General features: G+C 34.3%; 2 protein-coding genes across 2 annotated transcripts; one reads left to right on the forward strand and one right to left on the reverse strand.

Moving 5' to 3' along the window:
* Positions 1-2,866: 2,866 nt before the first annotated feature.
* Positions 2,867-5,084, reverse strand: LOC129939046 (heat shock protein 68-like). The gene has a single exon (XM_056046911.1). It carries the CDS (start codon positions 4,890-4,892, stop codon positions 2,973-2,975), a length of 1,920 nt encoding a protein of 639 aa, XP_055902886.1. The 5' UTR covers positions 4,893-5,084; the 3' UTR covers positions 2,867-2,972.
* A 6,820-nt stretch (positions 5,085-11,904) lies between these two features.
* On the forward strand, positions 11,905-14,052 carry LOC129938856 (heat shock protein 68). The gene has a single exon (XM_056046661.1). The coding sequence runs from the start codon at positions 12,020-12,022 to the stop codon at positions 13,949-13,951; it is 1,932 nt and encodes a 643-aa protein (XP_055902636.1). The 5' UTR covers positions 11,905-12,019; the 3' UTR covers positions 13,952-14,052.
* The last annotated feature ends 9,587 nt before the right edge of the window (positions 14,053-23,639 follow it).

Here is a 23,639-nt window from a genome sequence, read left to right on the forward strand (position 1 = left end):
CAATAGAAAGCCGCCGGTTGAAACAATGCTTATAGCACGAGAGCTAGTCGGTGACTATTTCGAACTATTAGATTTTTGTTACGGGAGGAAATGCCCCGAAAACAAGAAATTAAAATATTTAAGTATCATGTGTTTAAGTGTACATAAAGTGGTGCACAAACATTAGACCTTAAACTTACTGCGTTTTCTCTATAAAGTTGCATTACCCGTGTTTTTTTGGCATTCTATAAATAGTATAGTAGAAAATTCCCAAGAAAACGCATCGGCAGTAGTTAGATTTTTGTACTTAAAAATTGGTATAACTGAAAGAAGACCTGTCAGAATAATAATAAAAAAAGAGGCTGGGATGCGACCCACACTGATAACTTCCCATCCCTTCTGTCTTTTTGTGCTAAAAGTTTAAAGGTTTTCGTGTTGGGTTAAAAAAAGTTGTTGGTTGAATTATTCATATAAAGAAATAGTTTAGTTAAATAGATTTTTAGTCGAACATTTTTTTTAGCATTTCTTAAATTTTTACAGATTGGATGAATGAAATTAATATCAATTTTTACCAAATTTACGTACTATTTTTTGTAGATTTTACTTCTGTTTAAAAAAACGGACTGTTGGATTAAAAAAAACTACTGAATATCGAAAACAATATTTTCTGTGCAACAAAAACAGCTTTTTGAGTCGTGAGGAAATTTTTACTAAGTTTTAGTATTGTTTTTTGTTAGGTTTTATTTTTTGTAATAAAATAGATTTTCCTTAAAATTTTACTAAGTGTTGACAACAATATTTTTTACAAGAAAAAAGTAGTTTAAAGCCAATATTTTTATTCGGTTTTTAATTTTTTGTAAAAATATTGTCTATTCGATTTCTTTCAAACTTTTACTAAATGTTAACAAAAATATTTTTTGAAAGATAAAAGTAGTTTAAAGCCAATATCTCAAAGATCTAAAAAAAAATTGAGTCGAAAATCTATTTTTACCAACTTTTATTTATTTTTTTGTGTGTTTTTATTTTTTGTAAAATTTTGTAAAAAAAACTGTCAATTCGATTTTTCTCAAAATTTTTCAGAATTTTAAATACAATATTTCTTATAAGATAAAATAAGATTGAAGCCCAAATTTCAATTTTTGTTCAGTTTTTTTGATTTATAAAAAAAAACCGTTAATTGGATTTTTGGAAATACGACTTGAAGAATATGTGGTTTCAACAAGACGGTGCCATATGCCACACAACTCGAGCGAATATGGTTTGATTGGAAGACATTTCCTGGCCGCGTAACTTCTCGTCGTGGCGATATCAAGTGGCTACCAATGTCATGCGATAAGACAACGCTGTACTTTTTTTGTGGGGCTACGTAAAAGACCCTCGTTATGCAGATAAACGTTTTGTCAAGTTATAGCTGAGATACCAGCCAAAATGTGTCAAAAAGTGGTCGAAAATTACCTCCAAAGAATCGATGCCTGCAACAATTCGCTTGGTGGTCAATTAAATGATGTATTTCACACGTTGGGCAGATTCATCCAATATAAGGGACTTCTTTTGCAGTCAACTTCATTCTTTGAACGTACATTTTAACCAAGGCAACTAGTTTGTTTATCAAGCGTCATGACTTTCAAATTCAGAACCTTACTTCTCAAATCTCTACTTTGAGTTCATAGTACAAAAAGTACCAACAAAATTACTTTTTTCAAAACACTCCTCAGGCAAGCTACAAGTCCACCACGATTTGTATTTTGTATTGTAAAGAAATATTAGTTATTTCTTTTCCAAATTGACAAGGAACTCTTTTAAAGAAAGCATTAAATGAAGTTGTGCAGAAAATAAATAAATCATAGAGCAATAAATTTCAGCTTTCAGTTGATGGAAAAATCATTATCAACTGTCATTTTGATAGAAGTAGACTTGACTTCACTAGTAAGAGAGATTTTTCTTGACTTACTTTCCAGTCAATATTCCATTAAAGTTGCCTGAATTGGAAGGTTATTTTTTTGGCAACTGGCCAATCAGATACTAGAAACTTGCCCAGTTTTAAAGTTCTTATGTCGTCTGAACCTGCCCATTATGTCAACGTATAAAAAGCCTAAAATGTCGTCTAAAAAATAGTACAACCTTGTCTCACTCCCGAAAAGGTTTCAAACCAGTTTGAGAGTTCTTCCCTATCCTTAATTAAACAAGCAAAACTCGAAAAAACGCTTTACCAAAGTCCGCAAAAATACACTCCAATTATTGATTTTTAAATGAGTAATTTTATTACAAATTTCAGCTATGTATGTTGTTCCATTAAAAAATGACAGTAAAACGCATATTTGTGTGTAAAACTTATTGCGTTTCAAAACATTATTTTGTACCCTGAGCGCAGAAAACACAATCGTGATGAATATTGCAGGCATTACACAAAGTAAAACTACCCTTGATTTATCAGCTCTATCAAGAGTGCATTACAATCGTAATCCGTTCGAAATGCAACGGTGTAAAATCGTTTTACTTTACTAACGTATTTGATAAAAGTTTTTGTCAGGATTCGCATAAGTTGTCGATGACGATTACATTTTTGAAAGGGTTAAGCACACCTACAACATATTTTTGCTTTATTCGGACAAACAAATGCTGTTACTGTTTGTTCAAGACTGAATAAATAGACCCCAAAAACAATCCACATTGTTTGAAATGTTCCATAACCAATAACGGTCTTCAAAACCACTCAAGAAAATACCATTTTCTTGCATCAAATAAAAGACAAAAAGTTAATTTAAATTACTCGTTATGAGAATTTTATAATATTTATTATAACAGTCTTTTTAAACAATTTATAATAACTTTTTTTTTCTTATAAATAAACATAACCTATAACTAACATAAAACTAAATTAACAATTTCTTAAATAAATGTACACTTTGTATGGTAATAATTTATGAATAATAGGAATACTAAATAAAAAGCTCAGTCTAAGAATAATAACATTCAAATACAAGAGACTAGATTTAATCCACTTCTTCTACTGTTGGGCCACTGTAGCCGTTGCCAAAGCCATTTGCCTGTTGTTTAAAGTTAGCTGATTGCTGACCTCCACAACCACCAGCTCCACCTGCAACTCCTGTGTGTATTTTGGTCATAATCGGACTGCAGATTCTGGTTGCTTCTTCCATTTTATGCTCGAATTCTTCCTTCTCGGCTGTGGTGTTATTGTCCAACCATTTGATTGTTTCAGTGCAGCATTCCAAGGCTCTATCTTTGTCAGACTGTTCCAGCTTGTTGCCGGCCTGTTCAACTGCTTGTTTCACGTTGAACACGTATCCTTCTAAGCTGTTGCGAGCGGCGATGCGTTGACGATGTTTTTCGTCCTCTTCCTGGTACTTCTCCGCTTCAGACACCATTCGGTCGATTTCGGCTTGTGATAGTCGACCCTTGTCGTTTTTGATTGTGATGTTCTTCGCTGCACCAGAACCCATTTCCTTGGCAGCAACGTTCAAGATTCCATTAGCGTCCAAATCGAAGGTCACATCGATCTTTGGAACACCGCGAGGTGCTGGTGGAATGCCAGTCAAATTGAATGTTCCCAAAAGATTGTTGTCTTTGGTGAGCGCCCTTTCTCCCTCGAACACCTGGATGGTCACCGCTGGCTGGTTATCGGCATAAGTAGTGAACGTCTTCGACTGTTTGCACGGAATCCTTGAGTTGCGTTCAATAAGTTTCGTCATCACACCTCCGGCTGTTTCGATTCCAAGGGACAAGGGAGCCACATCGACTAGGAGAACATCCTGAATTTCACTGCTCTTGTCACCACTCAGGATTGCTGCTTGAATGGCTGCTCCATAGGCAACTGCCTCATCAGGATTGATCGACAGATTTAGTGTTTTTCCATTGAAGAACGACTGAAGGAGATTCTGCACTTTTGGAATCCTCGTTGAACCTCCAACCAAAACGATGTCGTGTATTTGGCCCTTATCCATTTTAGCATCCTTCAAGGCTTTCTCCACGGGGTCTAGGGTCGAGCGGAATAGATCCGAACACAACTCCTCAAATCTTGCTCGACTGATCTTTGTGTAGAAGTCGATTCCTTCGTATAGAGCATCAATTTCAAGGGTGGCTTCAGTGCTAGATGAGAGTGTGCGCTTGGCTCTTTCTGCTGCTGTTCTCAAGCGTCGAAGAGCTCGAGGGTTCGACTTCAGATCCTTCTTATACTTGCGTTTGAATTCTTCTGAGAAGTGATTCACCAAACGGTTGTCGAAGTCTTCACCTCCCAAATGTGTATCACCAGCCGTCGACCTTACTTCGAACAGCGACCCTTCATCGATGGTCAGTATGGAGACATCAAAGGTTCCACCTCCCAAATCGAATATCAGTACATTTCGTTCACCAGACAGATTTTTGTCCAAACCATAAGCCAAGGCTGCTGCTGTTGGTTCATTAATGATTCTGAGCACATTCAACCCAGCAATGGCTCCAGCGTCTTTGGTTGCTTGCCGCTGTGAGTCATTGAAATAGGCTGGAACAGTGATAACTGCATCTCTGAGTGTCTGGCCCAAGTAGGCCTCAGCAGTCTCCTTCATCTTTGTCAGAACCATTGAGCTGATTTCCTCTGGAGCGAATGACTTTTGCTCCCCCTTGAACTCCACACTAATCTTTGGTTTTCCACAGTCACTCACGACTTTGAATGGCCAGTGCTTCATGTCATCCTGGATCTTCTGGTCGTCAAACTTTCGCCCAATCAACCTCTTTGCATCGAACACTGTGTTTTTGGGGTTCATGGCAACCTGGTTCTTGGCCGCATCACCGATGAGTCGTTCTGAGTCTGTGAACGCCACATAGCTGGGGTCGTTTGCGATGATTTCTACCTTTCCGTGCTGGAACACTCCGACACAGGAGTAGGTAGTTCCCAAATCAATACCGATTGCCGGCATCTTTTTTGTTTATACTTTTTACTTTGAAAATAAAACTGTTTTACGTTTATGCTTGATAAAATAACAAAATTCACTTTTCTTGCTTTTGTTTCACTCAATTTAATTAAACTTTTAACTTTATAACCACTTTGAAAAATCTTCACTCACAAAAGTTCGTTACTTTTTGTTGCACTTTGCAATTTTCAATTTCAATATGAAATCTGAATACTGAATGAAGCTAAGAGAGCCGAGCCAGCTATTTATATGATTTCAGAGGAAAAGAGAAATTTCTCGAATCACCTTCTAGAGATTTGTAGAATATTGTGGAAATAAACAAAACAAGCAAAAATAAAGCCCGAATATACAAAAACAAGTCTCAAAATAAACAAAAATAAGTAGAAGAAAGGCAAAGAGAATGAAGAATACGAAAAGGAGGGGTATGAAGCAAAAAATTAAAGGAAATTCAAGAGAGGAGAAATGTAAGAGAGTCAAATTCCCCAGTGCGAAAACTAAGGCAAGGAAGGAAACAGGAGAACTTACATTTATTTCTCTTAGTATTTTAAAGAGATAGGTAAAGGAGCTTAGCGCTGCCATCTCACGATATACAAAATTCCAACGTTCTGTGTACTTTTGTATTACTAACAAAACATTTACAATGATTAACTATTTAATTAAGCTTTAATGTTTCCAATTGTTCGCTTAATAATAAAATGCAAATACCGAAAATAAGCATATGATAATAAAAATGTTTACGTATATTTTTGAATATGCTGACTGTGACTTACATGAATTTAAATTTTTAATGATAGGGGAAGCGGATGATGTGAGCTTTACCATGCGTCCTTTACTTTTCAAATCAATAAACGATCATCTAAGCTTCAAAATGAAATAAATCTTCTTGATGCTTGATGCAAATTCATATTTAGTATCGTAGGCTCCCTTCAATAAATACTTTTTTTTTAAATTTGGTTTTTTTAGCTTTTGAATTTTGTAAATAATTGAGCAAGAGTACAAATTTGGAAGGGAAATTTATTTTTTCAAATAACGTATTTTTACATAAAATTTCAATAAAAGTAACCATTGAAGTAGAAAATAGAGTAAACCATGCGATCTTACCACTTCTGGACCTGGACCTTTCTGAACAAATTGACATTTCTCATCATTGACAAACGTTAACGTCACATTCGTCCCAACTTATATGACAAGTACTGTGGCGTAGTCCTAACGAAAAACTAGTACCCCTACATTTCTTCACATCACTTCTACTAACAAACCCGCTCTAATTTCACGACCCACTCCTAGAAAGTAATATGTCTAAATGTGGTCTAATTTTGAATTTTACACCGAATTGACATTTTATATATTATTTGTATATTTATTTGATAATTGTAACCATAGACAAATCTTAAAATGAATAAAACAAAATTAAAATTTTTAATTAGCAGTTTCGAAACAATGATTTGCAGAATGTTTTCTTTGGTTACATATTTTTGCGTTTGATTTGCTTTTTGCGGAATAATGCAATTGTTAAAGATTTTCAAAGTCTTGTCATTTTGGATTAGTTAGATATATTTTTTGATGCAAATGATAGTTTGTACATGAGTTTGCATGTGTACATATTTCCATTTACCTACATACAAAGGTATGTGCCATATAATCGACCAACGACGTCATCTACTATTCTGGCTATATTCCATGTCCATATACCTTTTTGCTATGCATTAAGGCATCTATTATAGTTCTGAAGAAGTGTGGAATATGGTAAATACGTCGAACAACCTCAATAATTAGCTCATTTTCTTCATAGTTTGCGATACTTTAAAAATTTTAAAACTAATTTTCACCCCAAAAACTTAACTAATACTTAAAACATAAATTTACAGCAGAAAGTAATTATTTTTACCTATAGATACCAAAACTGAACATATTTAGAATAAACAAAAATAAAATAAAAAGTACCAGAAAATACCCCGTATTAACAAGTACTCGTTACCTATTTGACAGATCTATAGCTTAATACTTCTGTAAATATATCTAGTATGATAACCAGATCCTAGCATGCTGCTTACGACAGAGTCCTATCAAATACTACAGTCCCTGGCCATATTATTATACGCACTTTAGATTTTATGCAAAATCTTAACTTCCAGCGATTTTAATCAGGTTTTCGAATATTGTAATGCATTTAAATTATTTTGTATGCAGAATATAAACTACTTCCTAGAAATAAAGCAAGCTATTTAAACAACATTTTTTTTTATTAATATTTTTGTTGTTATTTTTGTAATTTTTTTCAATATTTTGTTGAACCTACTCAGTGGCGATTGCTCTCAGTTGGCTAGGTTGGCTGCGCCAACGCCAACCCTAAAATTTCAGCTTAAATAGACAAACAAATTATTTCTATAAAGATTGAATGCATAAAACAAAAAAACATAACATCCCAATGTGCTCAAATCATTATAAAACCAGAAAAACCTATATAAATAGAGCCATTTACTGCAACCCGTACGTGCTACATTAATCCCATACAAAGTTACTTTTTATTTTTTAATGCTTTTAATTTCAGTCTAGAGTTGGCGATACAATTTGTCGCCATCAAAGAAATGACATTCAAAACTATACTATTATTCCCGATGTGCCGATAGGCTATCTCATTCTATCTTTAAGAACAGACCGAAAAAATATTCACAAAAGTTGGCGCTACTAATATGCGCCAACGCAACAAGTAGAAAAATGCGAGAAGAAAATGTGTGTTCTGCTTGGTCGTTTGTAGCGAGACAGTCTCAGTGCGAAAATCATAAAAACTAGGCATGCTGCCAGGTTGTCAGAGTCCAAAATGCGTGATATATCCTTTTTTTCAATGCGATATTGGCTTATAAAAATCTGGCAAGCCTGAACCTGTGGAGAAAAACATGAGAAAAAATGCATTGGGACTGTAGCTGTGGGATATGGTTTTCTCTATTTGGGTAGAAAAACCCCATAAAAAAAATTGATGGTGTGTGCTTACTGCTTGGTCTTTTATCCTAAACCTAATTTTTAGTTAATGAATGTTCTGTTTGAATGAATTTATCTTGAAACTTAATTGTAGTTTTCTTTTCAGTGGCGGAATTAATTAAAAAACAACTTTTAACTGTCATAAATTAAATTATACAAAATCAAAAATCAAATGGGGTGGCGCAACAGTCCGTTGTGAACCAGGGCCTAGTGACTTACAACTCTCAACCATTCCTGTGTGCGAGTACTGTTGTCAGGAATGGAAGGGACCTACAATTTAAGGCCGAATCCGAACGGCTAGTTTGAGAAAGCACTTTTTCATGACAAGAATTACTCTTGAAGGATTTGTCAATTCCTCGCAAGAGGCAGTACCCGCGAAAATTAATTTTTTTTAAATTAAGGTGGCACAGGCAGGGATTGAACCCAAGATCCCTTGCATGACAGTCCAACGCACTAACCATCATGCTACGGGTACTACTATAAATTAAATTATACGTATTAACATTTTCGGTACATTTCTCAAAATTTACAAGCATTTTAAAGGCAAATAAAGTGGTCAATGAATCTGTTTATTTTTTCATTTTTTTTTGATAGTACGTTATTTAAAAGTTCTTATTAGCGTGGCGATTTCATGTGGCAGTACTTTATAGGCGAATTTGAACTTTCCTTTTAAATTTATTATCAAAAACTTTTTTCTTAAAATAAATAAGCTTTATAGGTATAGATAAAACCTACGTAACGTGTTTTAAAACATAATTCAATTGTTACAAAAAAATGTGTTTCATGTTAGTTTTTTAACATACACCATTTAGTCCAGCAAAATAAGGGTTCTTATATTGAAACAAAAATTGTGTAGGTACCTACCTACCAATCATAGATTTCATAATTATATTTCGATGATTCTTTTTACTTTTGATAACCTACACTACATAGGTACATAGCTACAGTGCGATTTTCATACTTAAATCTATCCAAAATGATGTGTATGGGCGGGTGGGGTATGTGTTAGTAGCGTACGGCTGTATTTTTCTTTGGGGTTATGCAATCTTTTACATTGTACATTACTGCTTTAAAATAAGAAAATATAATTTGATCTTGCTGGGTTTCATAGATTATCCGGCATAGATAGTCCAGTCAACGAAATAATTTTGCTTGCAAAAAATAATGCTCTCTTGGTTATTTTTGTATATGCTAAGCGTTACCTCCAGGTATGCATAACATTCCCAAACTCCCCAGCCCAGGGGCCGGAAACTGGCCTAAGAGGGGGGTAAATGTCGCCCTTTTTAACTTGTTGTGAATGATAGATAAAAATATGCTTAAGAGCGTCCTTTTTCTCACACAAAGAACAAAAGAACATCAAAAAAGAATGACTTGGCCCCTTGCAAGGACATTTCTCATGTTTTTATTTTTATATTTCAAAATCTTAAGAAGAAAAATTGATTTTGCTACAGCTGAAGAACATATACGGAAAAACTATTAATAATTAAAATTGGCGTCCTTGTCCTAAATTGGGGAGTTTAAAAACAACGTATAAAGCTTCTAAAAGAGAGTATATACGAAGTTTTAATACAACTCAATATTCACTTTATCCGTGGTTAGCAGGGTGTGAAAACAAAATTGCACTGTTCTGTTGGCCTTGTCTACTTTTTTCCTCTCTTTGAATCTAGGAAACTATGTTGAACTTCTCAACCTGTTGAAACGTAACGACCCTATCATAGCTCAACACTTTGAAACTGCTACAGTTTTTGAAGGAACATCAATGGCGATTCAGAATGATTTAATCAAAGCGGTTGGAGAGGTACTCAGCTCAGCTCAAATATAACGAAACAATTACAACAAGCAACATTTGTTGCCATAATGCTCAATGAGTCATATGACATCCAAGATTAAAGTAATGCGAGCAGACGGGTTTGATCAATTTTGGCAGTATACCATCGAAATTGTTTCATTAAACGCTGAAAAAAGAGCGGTTCGAAACGAAGATTTGTGTTCAAACGAAATTGAAAAATTGAAGTTTTTCAATTTGATGAACGGCAAAAAAATATTAGAATATCGCCAAAATCAATATTTTCCTGATGATTTGATAACAAAACTGATTGAATTCTACCCAGAAATATTTGAATTTGAATAAATGAATTGACCGTATTATATATGCCAACTATACCGAAATTAAACTGCCGGAAAATACATCAACAACAGCGAAAACTTTGAATCCATATGACGTTCTTCTATGGTTGGAGTCCAAAAATATTTCTGGAAGCTTTGAACAAGTTTATTCACTTTCAAAACTTATCTGCACTATTCCAGCTACAACCGCTTCAGTCGAACGTATTTTTTCTGCCTAAGAAGAATAAAGACGTATCTTAGAAGCACACAAGGCCAGTAAAGATTAAGCAACTTAGCTCTTATTTTAATAGAAAAAGAAATGTTGTCAGAGTTAAGAAATATTAAAAGCTTTTATGAGCAAGTTCTTGAAAATTTTTTAAAATAGAGCGACGACTTGATTTTTATATAAATAAATAAGTTTTTAATTAAAAAAAATAACTTAAAAAATAAATAAAATTTTTTGTTTTTATTACGTTTAGATTTGACCAAAGTAGCCAACCCAGAACTGAAGACCAGGAACCGCCACTGAACCTACTGTTGCTTTAATAAGAGCATTAATCCTGCTCGGCATACTTTCAATGGATGATTTGACTGTTTCCTGCATTTGTGGGTGGTGATTCCTCACGTGAATTACTCTTTCAATAAGTGACCGCATTTTTAGCTACTTCCCTTTTCATCAGCTCCCACACATTTTTAATTGGGTTGATATCAGGGCTGTTTCCCGATCAGTCCAACAAATAAGTTTTTATGGGCCGGGCTGTGCGCCATAGAGCTCCATCTTGTAAGTAAAAATGTAACCATACATCCATTCTCAAACGTTAAAAATAATGCGCATAATCTAATAATTATAAAAATTCTGCAGTGCGTCTAATAATATGGCCAGGGACTGTAGGTGGCAAATAAATAAGACTAGATTTTAGTAGTTCAGTCAAGAAATGAAAAAATACTGATTTAAGTACTTATTTTAGGACTAGTATTGGTACTAACATTAGGACTTTGTAAAGAAATAGGCCGTTCATTCTAGACATCTTTTAACTGATGGCCATCCTCTTTCTTGTCATTCCCACCTATCTGTTTCATTGTTAATTTTTAAATAAGTTATTTTAATATTTATCTATTGTGTTTGTCAATATAAAAGCTACTACCAATAGTGGTGTTACATTTTTAGTACCATAAAATAATGATATATAATTGACTGATTTGGTTAATATTGATAATTGTGAATTGTCTTTCTTTGTCTATCAAGAGAAAATTAACATTTGTATTAGGTTTAAATCAGTAAACACAAAAAGGAGCACCTATTAAAAATTTTCTATATTGAAATTTACTTATTTAGCAAACATTCTGTAACATTTCGGCTCTATTAAATAGTTATTCATTGTAAATATACAGTCAGTAATACAAAATATCTATATACACAGTATGCTTACGATGGCAACGCTAAGCTCCTTTAACTATCTCTTTAAAATATAAATAAATAAATTATTAAATTAAATAAATGTAAGTTCTCCTGTTTCCTTCCTTACCTTAGTTTTCGCACTGGGGAATTTGACTCTCTTACATTTCTCCTCTCTTGAGTTTCCTTTAATTTTTTGCTTGATACCCCTCCTTTTCATGTTCTTCATTCTCTTTACCTTTCTTCTATCTTTACTTACTTACTTTTGTTTATTTTGATACTTGTTTTTGTATATTCATTGCAGGCTTTATTTTTGTTTGTTTTGTTTATTTCCACAATATTCTACAAATCTCTAGAAGGTGATTCGAGAAATTTCTCTTTTCCTTAGAAATCATATAAATAGCTGGCTCGGCTCTCTTAGCTTCATTCAGTATTCAGATTTCATTTTGAAATTGAAAATTGCAAAGTGCAACAAAAAGTAACGAACTTTTGTGAGTGAATATTTTTAAAAGTGGTTAAAAAGTTAAAAGTTTAATTAAATTCAGTAAAACAAAAGCAAGAAAACGAAAAGTGAATTTTGTTATTTTATCAATCATAAACGTTAAACAGTTTTATTTTCAAAGTAAAAAGTAAGAAGTAAAAACAAAAGAAAATGCCAGCAATCGGTATTGATTTGGGAACTACCTACTCCTGTGTCGGAGTGTTCCAGCACGGAAAGGTAGAAATCATCGCAAACGACCAGGGCAACCGAACAACCCCCAGCTATGTGGCGTTCACAGACTCAGAACGACTCATCGGTGATGCGGCCAAGAACCAGGTTGCCATGAACCCCAAAAACACAGTGTTCGATGCAAAGAGGTTGATTGGGCGAAAGTTTGACGACCAGAAGATCCAGGATGACATGAAGCACTGGCCATTCAAAGTCGTGAGTGACTGTGGAAAACCAAAGATTAGTGTGGAGTTCAAGGGGGAGCAAAAGTCATTCGCTCCAGAGGAAATCAGCTCAATGGTTCTGACAAAGATGAAGGAGACTGCTGAGGCCTACTTGGGCCAGACACTCAGAGATGCAGTTATCACTGTTCCAGCCTATTTCAATGACTCACAGCGGCAAGCAACCAAAGACGCTGGAGCCATTGCTGGGTTGAATGTGCTCAGAATCATTAATGAACCAACAGCAGCAGCCTTGGCTTATGGTTTGGACAAAAATCTGTCTGGTGAACGAAATGTACTGATATTCGATTTGGGAGGTGGAACCTTTGATGTCTCCATACTGACCATCGATGAAGGGTCGCTGTTCGAAGTAAGGTCGACGGCTGGTGATACACATTTGGGAGGTGAAGACTTCGACAACCGTTTGGTGAATCACTTCTCAGAAGAATTCAAACGCAAGTATAAGAAGGATCTGAAGTCGAACCCTCGAGCTCTTCGACGCTTGAGAACAGCAGCAGAAAGAGCCAAGCGCACACTCTCATCTAGCACTGAAGCCACCCTTGAAATTGATGCTCTATACGAAGGAATCGACTTCTACACAAAGATCAGTCGAGCAAGATTTGAGGAGTTGTGTTCGGATCTATTCCGCTCGACCCTAGACCCCGTGGAGAAAGCCTTGAAGGATGCTAAAATGGATAAGGGCCAAATACACGACATCGTTTTGGTTGGAGGTTCAACGAGGATTCCAAAAGTGCAGAATCTCCTTCAGTCGTTCTTCAATGGAAAAACACTAAATCTGTCGATCAATCCTGATGAGGCAGTTGCCTATGGAGCAGCCATTCAAGCAGCAATCCTGAGTGGTGACAAGAGCAGTGAAATTCAGGATGTTCTCCTAGTCGATGTGGCTCCCTTGTCCCTTGGAATCGAAACAGCCGGAGGTGTGATGACGAAACTTATTGAACGCAACTCAAGGATTCCGTGCAAACAGTCGAAGACGTTCACTACTTATGCCGATAACCAGCCAGCGGTGACCATCCAGGTGTTCGAGGGAGAAAGGGCGCTCACCAAAGACAACAATCTTTTGGGAACATTCAATTTGACTGGCATTCCACCAGCACCTCGCGGTGTTCCAAAGATCGATGTGACCTTCGATTTGGACGCTAATGGAATCTTGAACGTTGCTGCCAAGGAAATGGGTTCTGGTGCAGCGAAGAACATCACAATCAAAAACGACAAGGGTCGACTATCACAAGCCGAAATCGACCGAATGGTGTCTGAAGCGGAGAAGTACCAGGAAGAGGACGAAAAACATCGTCAACGCATCGCCGCTCGCAACAGCTTAGAAGGATACGTGTTCAACGTGAAACAAGCAGTTGAACAGGCCGGCAACAAGCTGGAACAGTCTGACAAAGATAGAGCCTTGGAATGCTGCACTGAAACAATCAAATGGTTGGACAATAACACCACAGCGGAGAAGGAAGAATTCGAGCATAAGATGGAAGAAGCAACCAGAATCTGCAGCCCAATTATGACCAAAATACACACAGGAGCTGCAAATGGAGGTTGTGGAGGTCAGCAATCAGCTAACTTTAAGCAACAGGCAAATGGCTTTGGCAACGGCTACAGTGGCCCAACAGTAGAAGAAGTGGATTAAATCTAGTCTCTTTTTATTATATATACTCACTTTAAAACTGCTTTTTATTAATTGTTCCTATTATTCATAAATCATAACTAGGTATATAAAATGTACATTTATAATTAAAGTTTAGTTCCGATTCAAGACTTAAAAATTGTTAGTTAAGTTTTATTTTAGTTATAGGTTTTATTTATCTATAAGACAAAAGTATTATAAATTGTTGAAATAGACTAAAATTGTTATTATATGCCAATTATAATAAATATAATAAAATACTCATAAAGAGTAATTCAAACTAAATTTTCCTCTTTTATTTAACACAAGAAAATGGTAATTTCTCGAGTGATTTTGAAGTTCTTACTGGCTGTTAAATATTTCAAACAATATTGATTTGTCAATTGTTTTTGGGGGTATAGTTCTTTTTAGTTTTATGAATATAACTAGCGGACCCGACAGACGTTTTCCTGTCTACACGTCTTTAATTTGAAAATTTCAAACTTTTTTAATAAGCTAAAACATTCTGGACCATTTTGATGAAAATTATTATTCAAATGTTATGACAATATCTAACGTCATTACATGTAAATTTATTACAATTAGACTAATCGATAGCGTGTTAGTATGTGTAATGAAATCTTCAACTTGTTTTAATTAAAGGCAAAAAAGCTTACACTCAAACTATTTTATTTTAAAAATATATTTTTTTATATACAAAAACTTAATTTATCTAATACCATTGGATGTACAATATTTTTGGTGGAGGTGTATAAATAAATAAATTCGATGGTTTTCCAACTCTGGAACACGCAACATATAATTGGCCGTGAGAAAAACATGGGTTTTCTAAATCTAAGCCACAAATTGTCATTGTTTGGCCTTGTGACTTATTTATAGTCATAGCATATGCCAAGCGGATTGAAAATTGTAAACGTTTGAATGGTATAGGCGAATCTGAAGAAATCATTGGGATCCGTGGTAAAAGTACAACTTCACATTGAAATTTTCCACTCAAAATAGTGGCTTCAAGAATGTTGCCCATGATTTTTTTACAACTAACCGCGTGCCATTACACAATTTTGGGGCATTTAAATTTCGAAGCAGAATTATAGGTGAGCCAATTTTAAGTCATAAATTATGTGGTGGCATTCCAGGTAAATCTAGTGAATTTATAAACTCTACAGGATAGTTGACAACTTCGTCAGGGTCAACAACAGTGTCAATCAATTTAAATGTAATTTCATCACCAGGCAATTAGTGTTGCATTTTAAAATTGATGGCGTCAGCATCTAAATTTTTTGCGGCTAAAATAGCTCGCTCTCGCAGCCATTCATGATTAGTATAATTATGTCTTAAATCTGGAAAGATACTTGTTATTAACTCATCTTTGGTAGCCACCATGTTTCAAAAATTCTATGGTTCAGGGACGTTAACCAGTAATAAACGCAAAAAAAACATTCGCGTTGCTTAGCACGAACTGTATATAATCGACCTAAGGTTTTTGTCATAAATATATCAGCGAATCCTGGTACTGGAATGCCTAGTTTCCGCGGTTCCCAATTCTTTGATTGTTTATTCCATGTAAAAAACTTAGGAACATCAGTGTACATCAACGTCCTTGCGAATTGACCAACATCATCTTGTCGACTTTTTTTTAACAAAGGTTAAAAAATAGAGTAAGAGTTGTTTTTGGAGCCGTCAGAGCCTGTTGTAGTGCAGTTTCTTCTGTAAAGTAAACACGCTGTCCGTTTTCAAGATGCACAGCCAAATGTATAACAGCAGGATCCCTTTCATGTATAGTTAACGTTAAAATGCGCCAAATAGCTTCGTTGCTACTTATGTATCGACCCATATGATAACGTGTTATTTCGTCATTGTCGTTAACATTTTGAACAGCAAATATAGCTTTATCACTATCCTTGTGAACATACTTACAAATGTATTTGATAGACTTCACCGAACTGCATAGTTCAATGGTTTTGGAAAACGTTTTGTACATTTTCCATTATCCATACATGGCGACATCATGTTTAGAGTGCAACATGGGCCATGGATCATATTTGTAGTAACAATGTTAAACAATTCTGGATCAACATTCGGATCTGGAATTTCCGCTGAAATAATTTTGTCAATTTCTTCTGCGCGTATTTTATCCACCAACCAAATTAAAATATGCGCATGAGGTAAAGATCGTTTTTGCCATTCAACAGAGTAAAGCCAACAACGCGTTTCACCAAATACCGAGTAATGTGTAATCAAATTCATCAAAGATTATAATTTTTGTTTAAAGACACGTGCAGTGACATTATGACGGTGCATCGATGTTTGACCTGGCAACAGTAAACTTTTGATTTCATCCCAGTTTGGATTACACGTAAATGTGATAGAAAGATCAGGTCGGCCGTATGCACGTACGTAAGTCATGGCATCTTGAATATATTCCTGCATATGACGCGGGCTACCAGTGTATGATGATGGGAGAATATATGCGGTACCAATAATTGTTGATGTCATTCGTTGCATCTACGTTGCCGATTACTGCGTCACGTAAATTAATGTACTCCTCAGCACGAAGTTTTTAACAACTACTAATAAATTAAAAATTAATTAAAAAAACATTGTCCAGTGGACAAAATTGTGAATCTAAACCATTCTCAGATCCCCTTGAACACACACAAAAAATTTCATCAAAATCGGTCCAGTCGTTTAAGAGAAGTTCAGTGGCATACACACTCACAGAAGAATTATATATATTAAGATATAAATTTCATGAAAAAGAAGGAATGTTGAAAATCAAAAATTTAATCGTCATCGGTAACTTTAGCGAACACAGTAAACATAATTTTTAAAGCTTAGTTAAAATACAACATATCATCTCTTAACAATAAATTGTATGATGTTTTAGCAAAGTACAAATCTTAATCTTTGAGGCACAGCTTAAATCATTTAAGTATCTCACGTAGTTTTCCTTATTTTTCATTAGTTATGATATGATTTTGTGGGTCTTCATTTGACTTTATCTGAAGTTTTGAAAAACCTTGAACGTCCATACTACAAAGGTATCTCGGGTCCGGGTGTCGCTCCTGATTGGTCGTCCTTCTCATTAATTGGTTAGGGTGGCTGGCGACTTTGGTGATTATCTTCCTTGCTGCCTGTGCAAGGAACTGGTCAAATCGTAGATCAGTGCATATCCTTAGTATCTTCCTATCGAAGACTTTAATGTCTGAATCACAAACACGCTTTAGCTTCTGCTTCTGCTTCTGCTTCACCTGACGTTTACGAGTTCAGCCATATGAATTCAATGCATGCTATCACAATGGAGCTTCGACCTCTCATTTCGGTTAACAATCGTAAGGAAAAGAACGTAATGTAACGTAATGTGACTCCAAACGGGAGCTCTAGTTCAATTATCTGAACATTTGCTTTGTCTGACAACAAAATATTTGCTCTTTGGAGGGATGAAATAATAGAAATGTCATCAAAGCAACCTCGAAGCAGGCCCACCGTAGCTGAAGCGTGTTTGTGATTCAGCCATAAGTTTTTTCATTTCAGTTTTTGATTGGTGAACCATATCGGAAAACTGGTCTTAGCAGTTGTTTGTATATCAAAAATTTCGTTGGTTTTCTTAATCCAGTTTTCTTCTTAAAGAGAGGATGAACTCAATGGAGTGCGATGTTGGCTTTCGTTATCACAGTCTTAGAGTGTGGGTTGAAGCGCAGCAGCTCATTGAAGTGTATTCCCAGGTATTTATTGTTCTTCTTGGCTTTAATCCTTGATCCATCCGGGAAGATCAGAACAAGGTTTCTATCGGTCTACAGTGGATGTTGTTGGTGACGGGTCTCTGGAAGTATACCAGTTTCGATTTGGAGGTATTTATCCTTATTACCCACTTCCGGTAGTACTCGTAGAGTCTGCTTATGTGTGCTTCTACTATTCGGACTGCGATCGTAGGAAACGGCAGGTTCTCACAATCCATTGGCACTGGCTGGTCAGATGTCATCAGGCTGTAGAGGAACGGTCCAAGTTTCGATCCTTGGGCGACTCCAATCTTAACGTCTCTAATCGTTGACTTGCAACTATCTATTTCTACGAAGAAGTTTCTGAAAGAAAGAAAAGAAAACAAAATTTGTATTATTGGCTGTGGGATATTAAAAATTTGGAGCTTATGGATAAGGCCTCAATCCATACGCTGTCGAAACTGAATTCGAAATAAGATCAAAAATTGCTTTTATACAGCTTTGGGTTTTTTTAAGGTCAATGTGTAGCAGGTGTAGACCAGAGTATATCTAATAATTATGTAATAATTATATTAGATATACTCTGGTGTAGACTTACAACTAATGAGAATTGTAAGCGAGAACAAGTGGAAAAACAAAGTAAAAGAAGAGCGCGACTTACTTCAAGAGTGGTTTTTATTCAAGTGACTTAACTAGTAATAATTATGTGTAACATAGGTACTAAAAGTATATGAATTAGGGTTGCCATTCTGACAAGAATTTTTCGAAAAATAAGTAAGATACCTACTGAAAATAGGAAACGGAAAATCAAGTACGGAATTTTAGATTTGGAATATCATAACGTATTTTAATTTTAAATAAAAAAACTATTTCATGTCTCAAAAAGTCTATAATGTTTTTCTACCGAGGAAAAAGAGGTTGTATCTAAAAAACCCAATGTGATAGATTGAATTTGAGGTCAGGCAATCAAATACCTTAGAAAAACTTAAATTTAATTTAAATTTACCTTCTTGTTCAGGGTAATATACAGTCGGTAACATTTAAATATACCCACACTTAAACTTTCTTATAGTTAACTATTTTTAATAATTCTTCGATCCAAACATATGGATGGATACATATTGTATTTAAAGACAAGGTAAGAGAACACTCTCCTGAGATTAAGAGGACTTTACAAAATTTCTCCAAGTTAACGAATTTTGTAGATCAAATTTAGTTTATTTTTACAAAAACAATGCTGACTTTCAATTACATCAGCAGCATTTACAGAACGAAAACTGGAACTAATGTGACGAATATGTTCCCTTAGCAAAATATTTTCCGATAAACTCGACAAAGGCAAGGACCGAGATAAATGATTTGTCAAGTAAGTTAACGTCAACATCGTTAGCAGGCATAATTTTTGCCTTACCAATACCAACGTTACCCAGATTCCTCCACAGTTTATGTCCATTTAATGAAGAACTCAGTTGATTAGATTAAATCTGGGATTTGACTAAACGGATTTCTCTTCCAGTTGCTAGTTGCTATATGAGTTTTACCATTGTTTCATTAATAGACTAATGTTTTGCTTAAAGTATGGTTCATCATTTTCTTTAAGAAATTCAGTTTTCAAAGGAATATGAGTGACGTAAAGGAGTTTGATATTATTCGTTAGGAATTGCAATTGTTCGTTAGAGGAAATATGCTCTCCCAATTAATGCCTCTAGCATGCTTTTCAAGAAGCTGACAATTAAATTTTTGAAGTCCCGACAGAATATTCAAAATCGAATTTGATTGTCAAATAAATGAAGTCATGTTTTGACAAATCAGGTGTGGAAAGTTGATCATACAAGGCTAAATCGTTTATATCACTAACAAATAACAAGTCAAGCAAAGCTCACAAAATTCCTTAAGCTATTGTTATTAAGTTGTAACTACTTTCATATTTTCTCAGAACCGCACTTTTATAGTTTAACAACTTAATTGGTTTAAAAATGGCGATAATACAAACAGCCATATTATTTCCGGTTAAAATAATAAATGTGTTAGTACAAGTACTAGACGTAGTAGTAGTCGTTAAGAAGCGCTGCTTGTTCAGGAAAAAAATCGCCATTGCTGCTTGTACTAAACTAAACAAAAAATATGTTTGGGGATACTCACATGATGAGCCTTATTCCATGAATTTGAAATAAGATGTCTCTAGTGATGTAATAAAATTCTAACAGAAACACATTTTTTCTTTTTATATTTATTTTTTAAATGGTGACTTATTAAATTAATATGCTTATAACTTTTGAACCAAAGGTAGCTTTGTAATGTTTTGTACCTTTTTGAAAAGCTAAAAAATCAAGCAAGTTTTTAAAAACAATAACCAGTATTGTGTTACAGGTAAAAAAAAAACTACTAATATTTTGCAACACAGGGCATTTTTAAAATGCAACAATATTGAATGTTTATTCAAAATTGTAAAATATTAACATATAGTAAAAACAAAAATCATTTGTGGACAGGGTGATTGAAAACCCGACTAAAAGTAGGTGTTTTTGAAAATTTCATTAAAACTACCGTATCTCGAAAAACGTTGAGATGCGGTATAGACAAGTTACCAAATTGTGGTAGGTCATGACCTGACCATTCATCATATCGCCGTCTGAGTGCTTAAATGCCCCACAGACCACTTTTTTCGGGAAACTGAGTTAAAGATGTAGTTATACTAATTCGTATGTTCTCTTCCGTTTGGTGCTATTACCATTGCTCTATCTCTATCATTTATAAAGTTACAGAAACCATTTTTGCTATAAAGACCACATATTTTCGGTTCTGTTCGGGCTTATTTGCCGCATATCCAAAATTTGTACGAGGTTGGCAGTTTTTCTATTAAAGTTTTAAAAACAGACGCTTAGTGCTTAAATTCCTAATATATATATGCCATCTATAGAGCATGTAACCTCTCACAATCTATTGAAACCAAGTGTAATTTTTCTTGCTTATGTGTCCCATATCCATTTTTCTAAATCATTTTTAAAACAAAATTTAAATACAAACATTAATTAAAAACCAGAAAAAATGCTGTCTAATTAATTAAATATTTATTGATTATTTTTCGACGCTTCAATTCTGGTTTTGATAGCTGTGTTTATTAGGATAATTTCTCAAAAAAGGCCATAATATATTTTTTTTTAATATTTAAAAAAAAATAAAAACGAGGTTAAAATAAGGGAACAAAATATTTTTAATAAGACTATTTCTATATCTTCAGGTTCACAAACTATATAAATGCGTTTAGAGTAATCTTAATAAGGTTTTTAACGATAATATTCAAGCATTTTTTTTTTCTGTTTTTACTAAAATGGATAAAAACAGAAAAGGTAAAAACCAAAAATAGTTAATTTGAAAAAAGTGAAAAAATACTAAAACTTAATCCTATGAACGCTGAAGTATTTTTTAAACCAATTCCGAATAAATTTGAATGTATTTTTCTAGGAAATTTTACGAACCAAAGTTCAAGTTGGGTATTTTTAATTGTAAAGTGTGAAAATACTTTGTCATTTCTCATACTTTTTTATCGACTTAAAATTAAACCAATGTAATATAGGGAAAGGCTAAACCATTATTATTAATATTCCTTTTTGTTTTATATTTTTGTCACTAAAAATAGATTTAAAAAAATTAAAAGTGCTAGAAATATTATATTTTATTATTATTTATGCTATCGTTGAATTCCCAATGTTAAAAGCATAAAGGCTCTATATCCGTAGGAAATTTGCAGTTTGGTTTCCATAGATTTAACATTCGTATGGAAAGGGTTTTATATCCATTTTTGACTTTTTTTTAACCTTTTTTTTTAAAAAAAAATAACCATAAATAAAACCCTAGGACTTTAAATTTAAAAAAAAAAAAACAAATATTCCATTCATGTATATAAAAATTCAAAGGTCGAAATTTTCAAATGTAAAATTACGAAATTATGTTTCAAACCTTAAAATTCGTTTTCTGAGGAAAAATTTGTTTGTACAGTTGTTTTCATAAAAATAGCAGTGCTGGTCACATTTTATTGTCAATTATTTAAATAGGGGAAATTCTTAAAAAAAATAACATGTTACTTGCATCTAACGGTCTTTCGTTTCACATTACAGACTTTTAGCTTGAAGTTACACTCTACTTTTTCCGGTGAACACACATTATTTCAAGCTCTCTGAATATGGAGTGTTCATAAAAATAGCAGTGTCTACGATTTTATAGTTAAAAAGTGTTAGAAATTAATTTTTTTGTTATTTTTCGGTAAATAAACATTTTACTTTTTAAAGTTTTAAGTATTTGTAACATTTTAGCATAAAAATAATTAATAAATATTAGCTCAAAAATAAACAATGGCACAGTCAAGACACTGCACCTACAAAATTTGAAAACTTATTAGAAAACTGCGTTTGGAAGGAAAAATCTACCAAAATATTCAAGACATCCTAGGCTGCTCAGCAAAAATGGTCAGTAACGCTTACAAATGTGCAAAATAAACCATAAACGCGAGGCCCAAAAAGGATGACTACTGAAAGAAGTGACAGAAAAATTGTTCAGTTAGCAAAACAAAATCCTTCCATACGCTCTAGGAAACTATGGACTGCAACTGTTTGTCGGCGCTGTCACAATACGAGCACATCTTTTAGAAGCGAACTTACCAGCCCGAAGTCCCTGCAAGGTACCATTCTTGACAAAAGGGATGTAGCAAAGAGAATGGAGTTTTGAGGGAATGGGCAAAAGAGAAGTGGAGGAATGTTCTGTGAAGCGATGACAGCAAAGTCGTTCTTTTTGGATCCAAGGGTCGTCGAGAATATGTGAGAAGACACCAAAATGCAGCAAACGATCCACGGTACACTATAAAAACAGAGAAGCATGGTGAATTAAAAATTATGATATGGGCTTGCTTTTCATACTACGGGGTCGGTCCTATTTATCCCATCGGAGGTATAATTGATGCAACCGAGTATATGAAAATTCTCGAGGAGGTTATGTTACCCTATGCTGAACAGGAAATGCCGTTGGTTTGGGTTTACCAACAAGACTATGACCTAAAGCATACGTCAAAAAATGCAAAATCATGGTTTGCGCAGAAGAAATTATCCGTTATGAAGTGACCCGCGCAATCCCCGACCTTAACTCCATCGAAAATTTGTGGGGTGATGTTAAGAACGCAGTTCATGAAGTAAAACTCAAGAATTGGAAAGAATTGTGCGAAGCAGTGCGTGATTCGTGGAACGCAATACCAATCAAGAGGTGTCAGGTTTTAGTGGACTCGATGCCACGTAGATGCAAAGCATTCATATAAAACAATGGTTATGCAACAAAGTACTAATTGTAAGCTAACATTATTTGTATACTTTCATATAACTTATTACAGTTTTTCTTACTTCTTACGTAATAGATCCAGTATTTTGTCATGCACTGCTATTTTTATGAACAGCCATATATTTTAAAACGGTTTTTACTGTTACAAGGCTAACGGTAAAAAATCGATATTTTCTGTTCTTATGAATAAAATATTTTAGTTTGTTATTACAAGTTTAATAAAAAATATTATAACGTTGATATTGAAGGCCTTTTTGTTTTATTTGGAGAGCACTTCTATTTTTATGAACACAACTGTATATGGGGAATTTAAGCATTCAGCCGGCTATATACAGTTTGGACCATTACTTATGGGACACCCTGTATGTAATTTTTTTTCATACATGTTTCTTAAGTTCCTTTATAAAATAGTGCCAAAAAAGAAATAAAAAACACTTGACATTTAAAATAATAAAAAAAAATATATTTATATTTTGTGAAACCCCTCCCGGCATTATTTTCTGTGTTTGCCCCTGGCCAAATTATGTGTAAAGCTGTTCTAATGTTACGGGCTGTATCTGTATCTCCTTATCTAATACTTTTTTTACAACTTCCGATAAATACATTAAGAGGTTGCTTTTCAACCCTGAACCATGGTTCTGTAGATA

This window comes from Eupeodes corollae, chromosome 1 (assembly GCF_945859685.1).
Source record: "Eupeodes corollae chromosome 1, idEupCoro1.1, whole genome shotgun sequence".
NCBI classification, from domain to species: Eukaryota; Metazoa; Arthropoda; class Insecta; order Diptera; family Syrphidae; genus Eupeodes; species Eupeodes corollae.

Coding starts and splice junctions, on each gene's coding strand:
- LOC129939046 (XM_056046911.1), bottom strand. CDS start 4,892: ATGCCGGCAATCGGTATTGATTTGGGAACTACCTACTCCTGTGTCGGA.
- LOC129938856 (XM_056046661.1), top strand. CDS start 12,020: ATGCCAGCAATCGGTATTGATTTGGGAACTACCTACTCCTGTGTCGGA.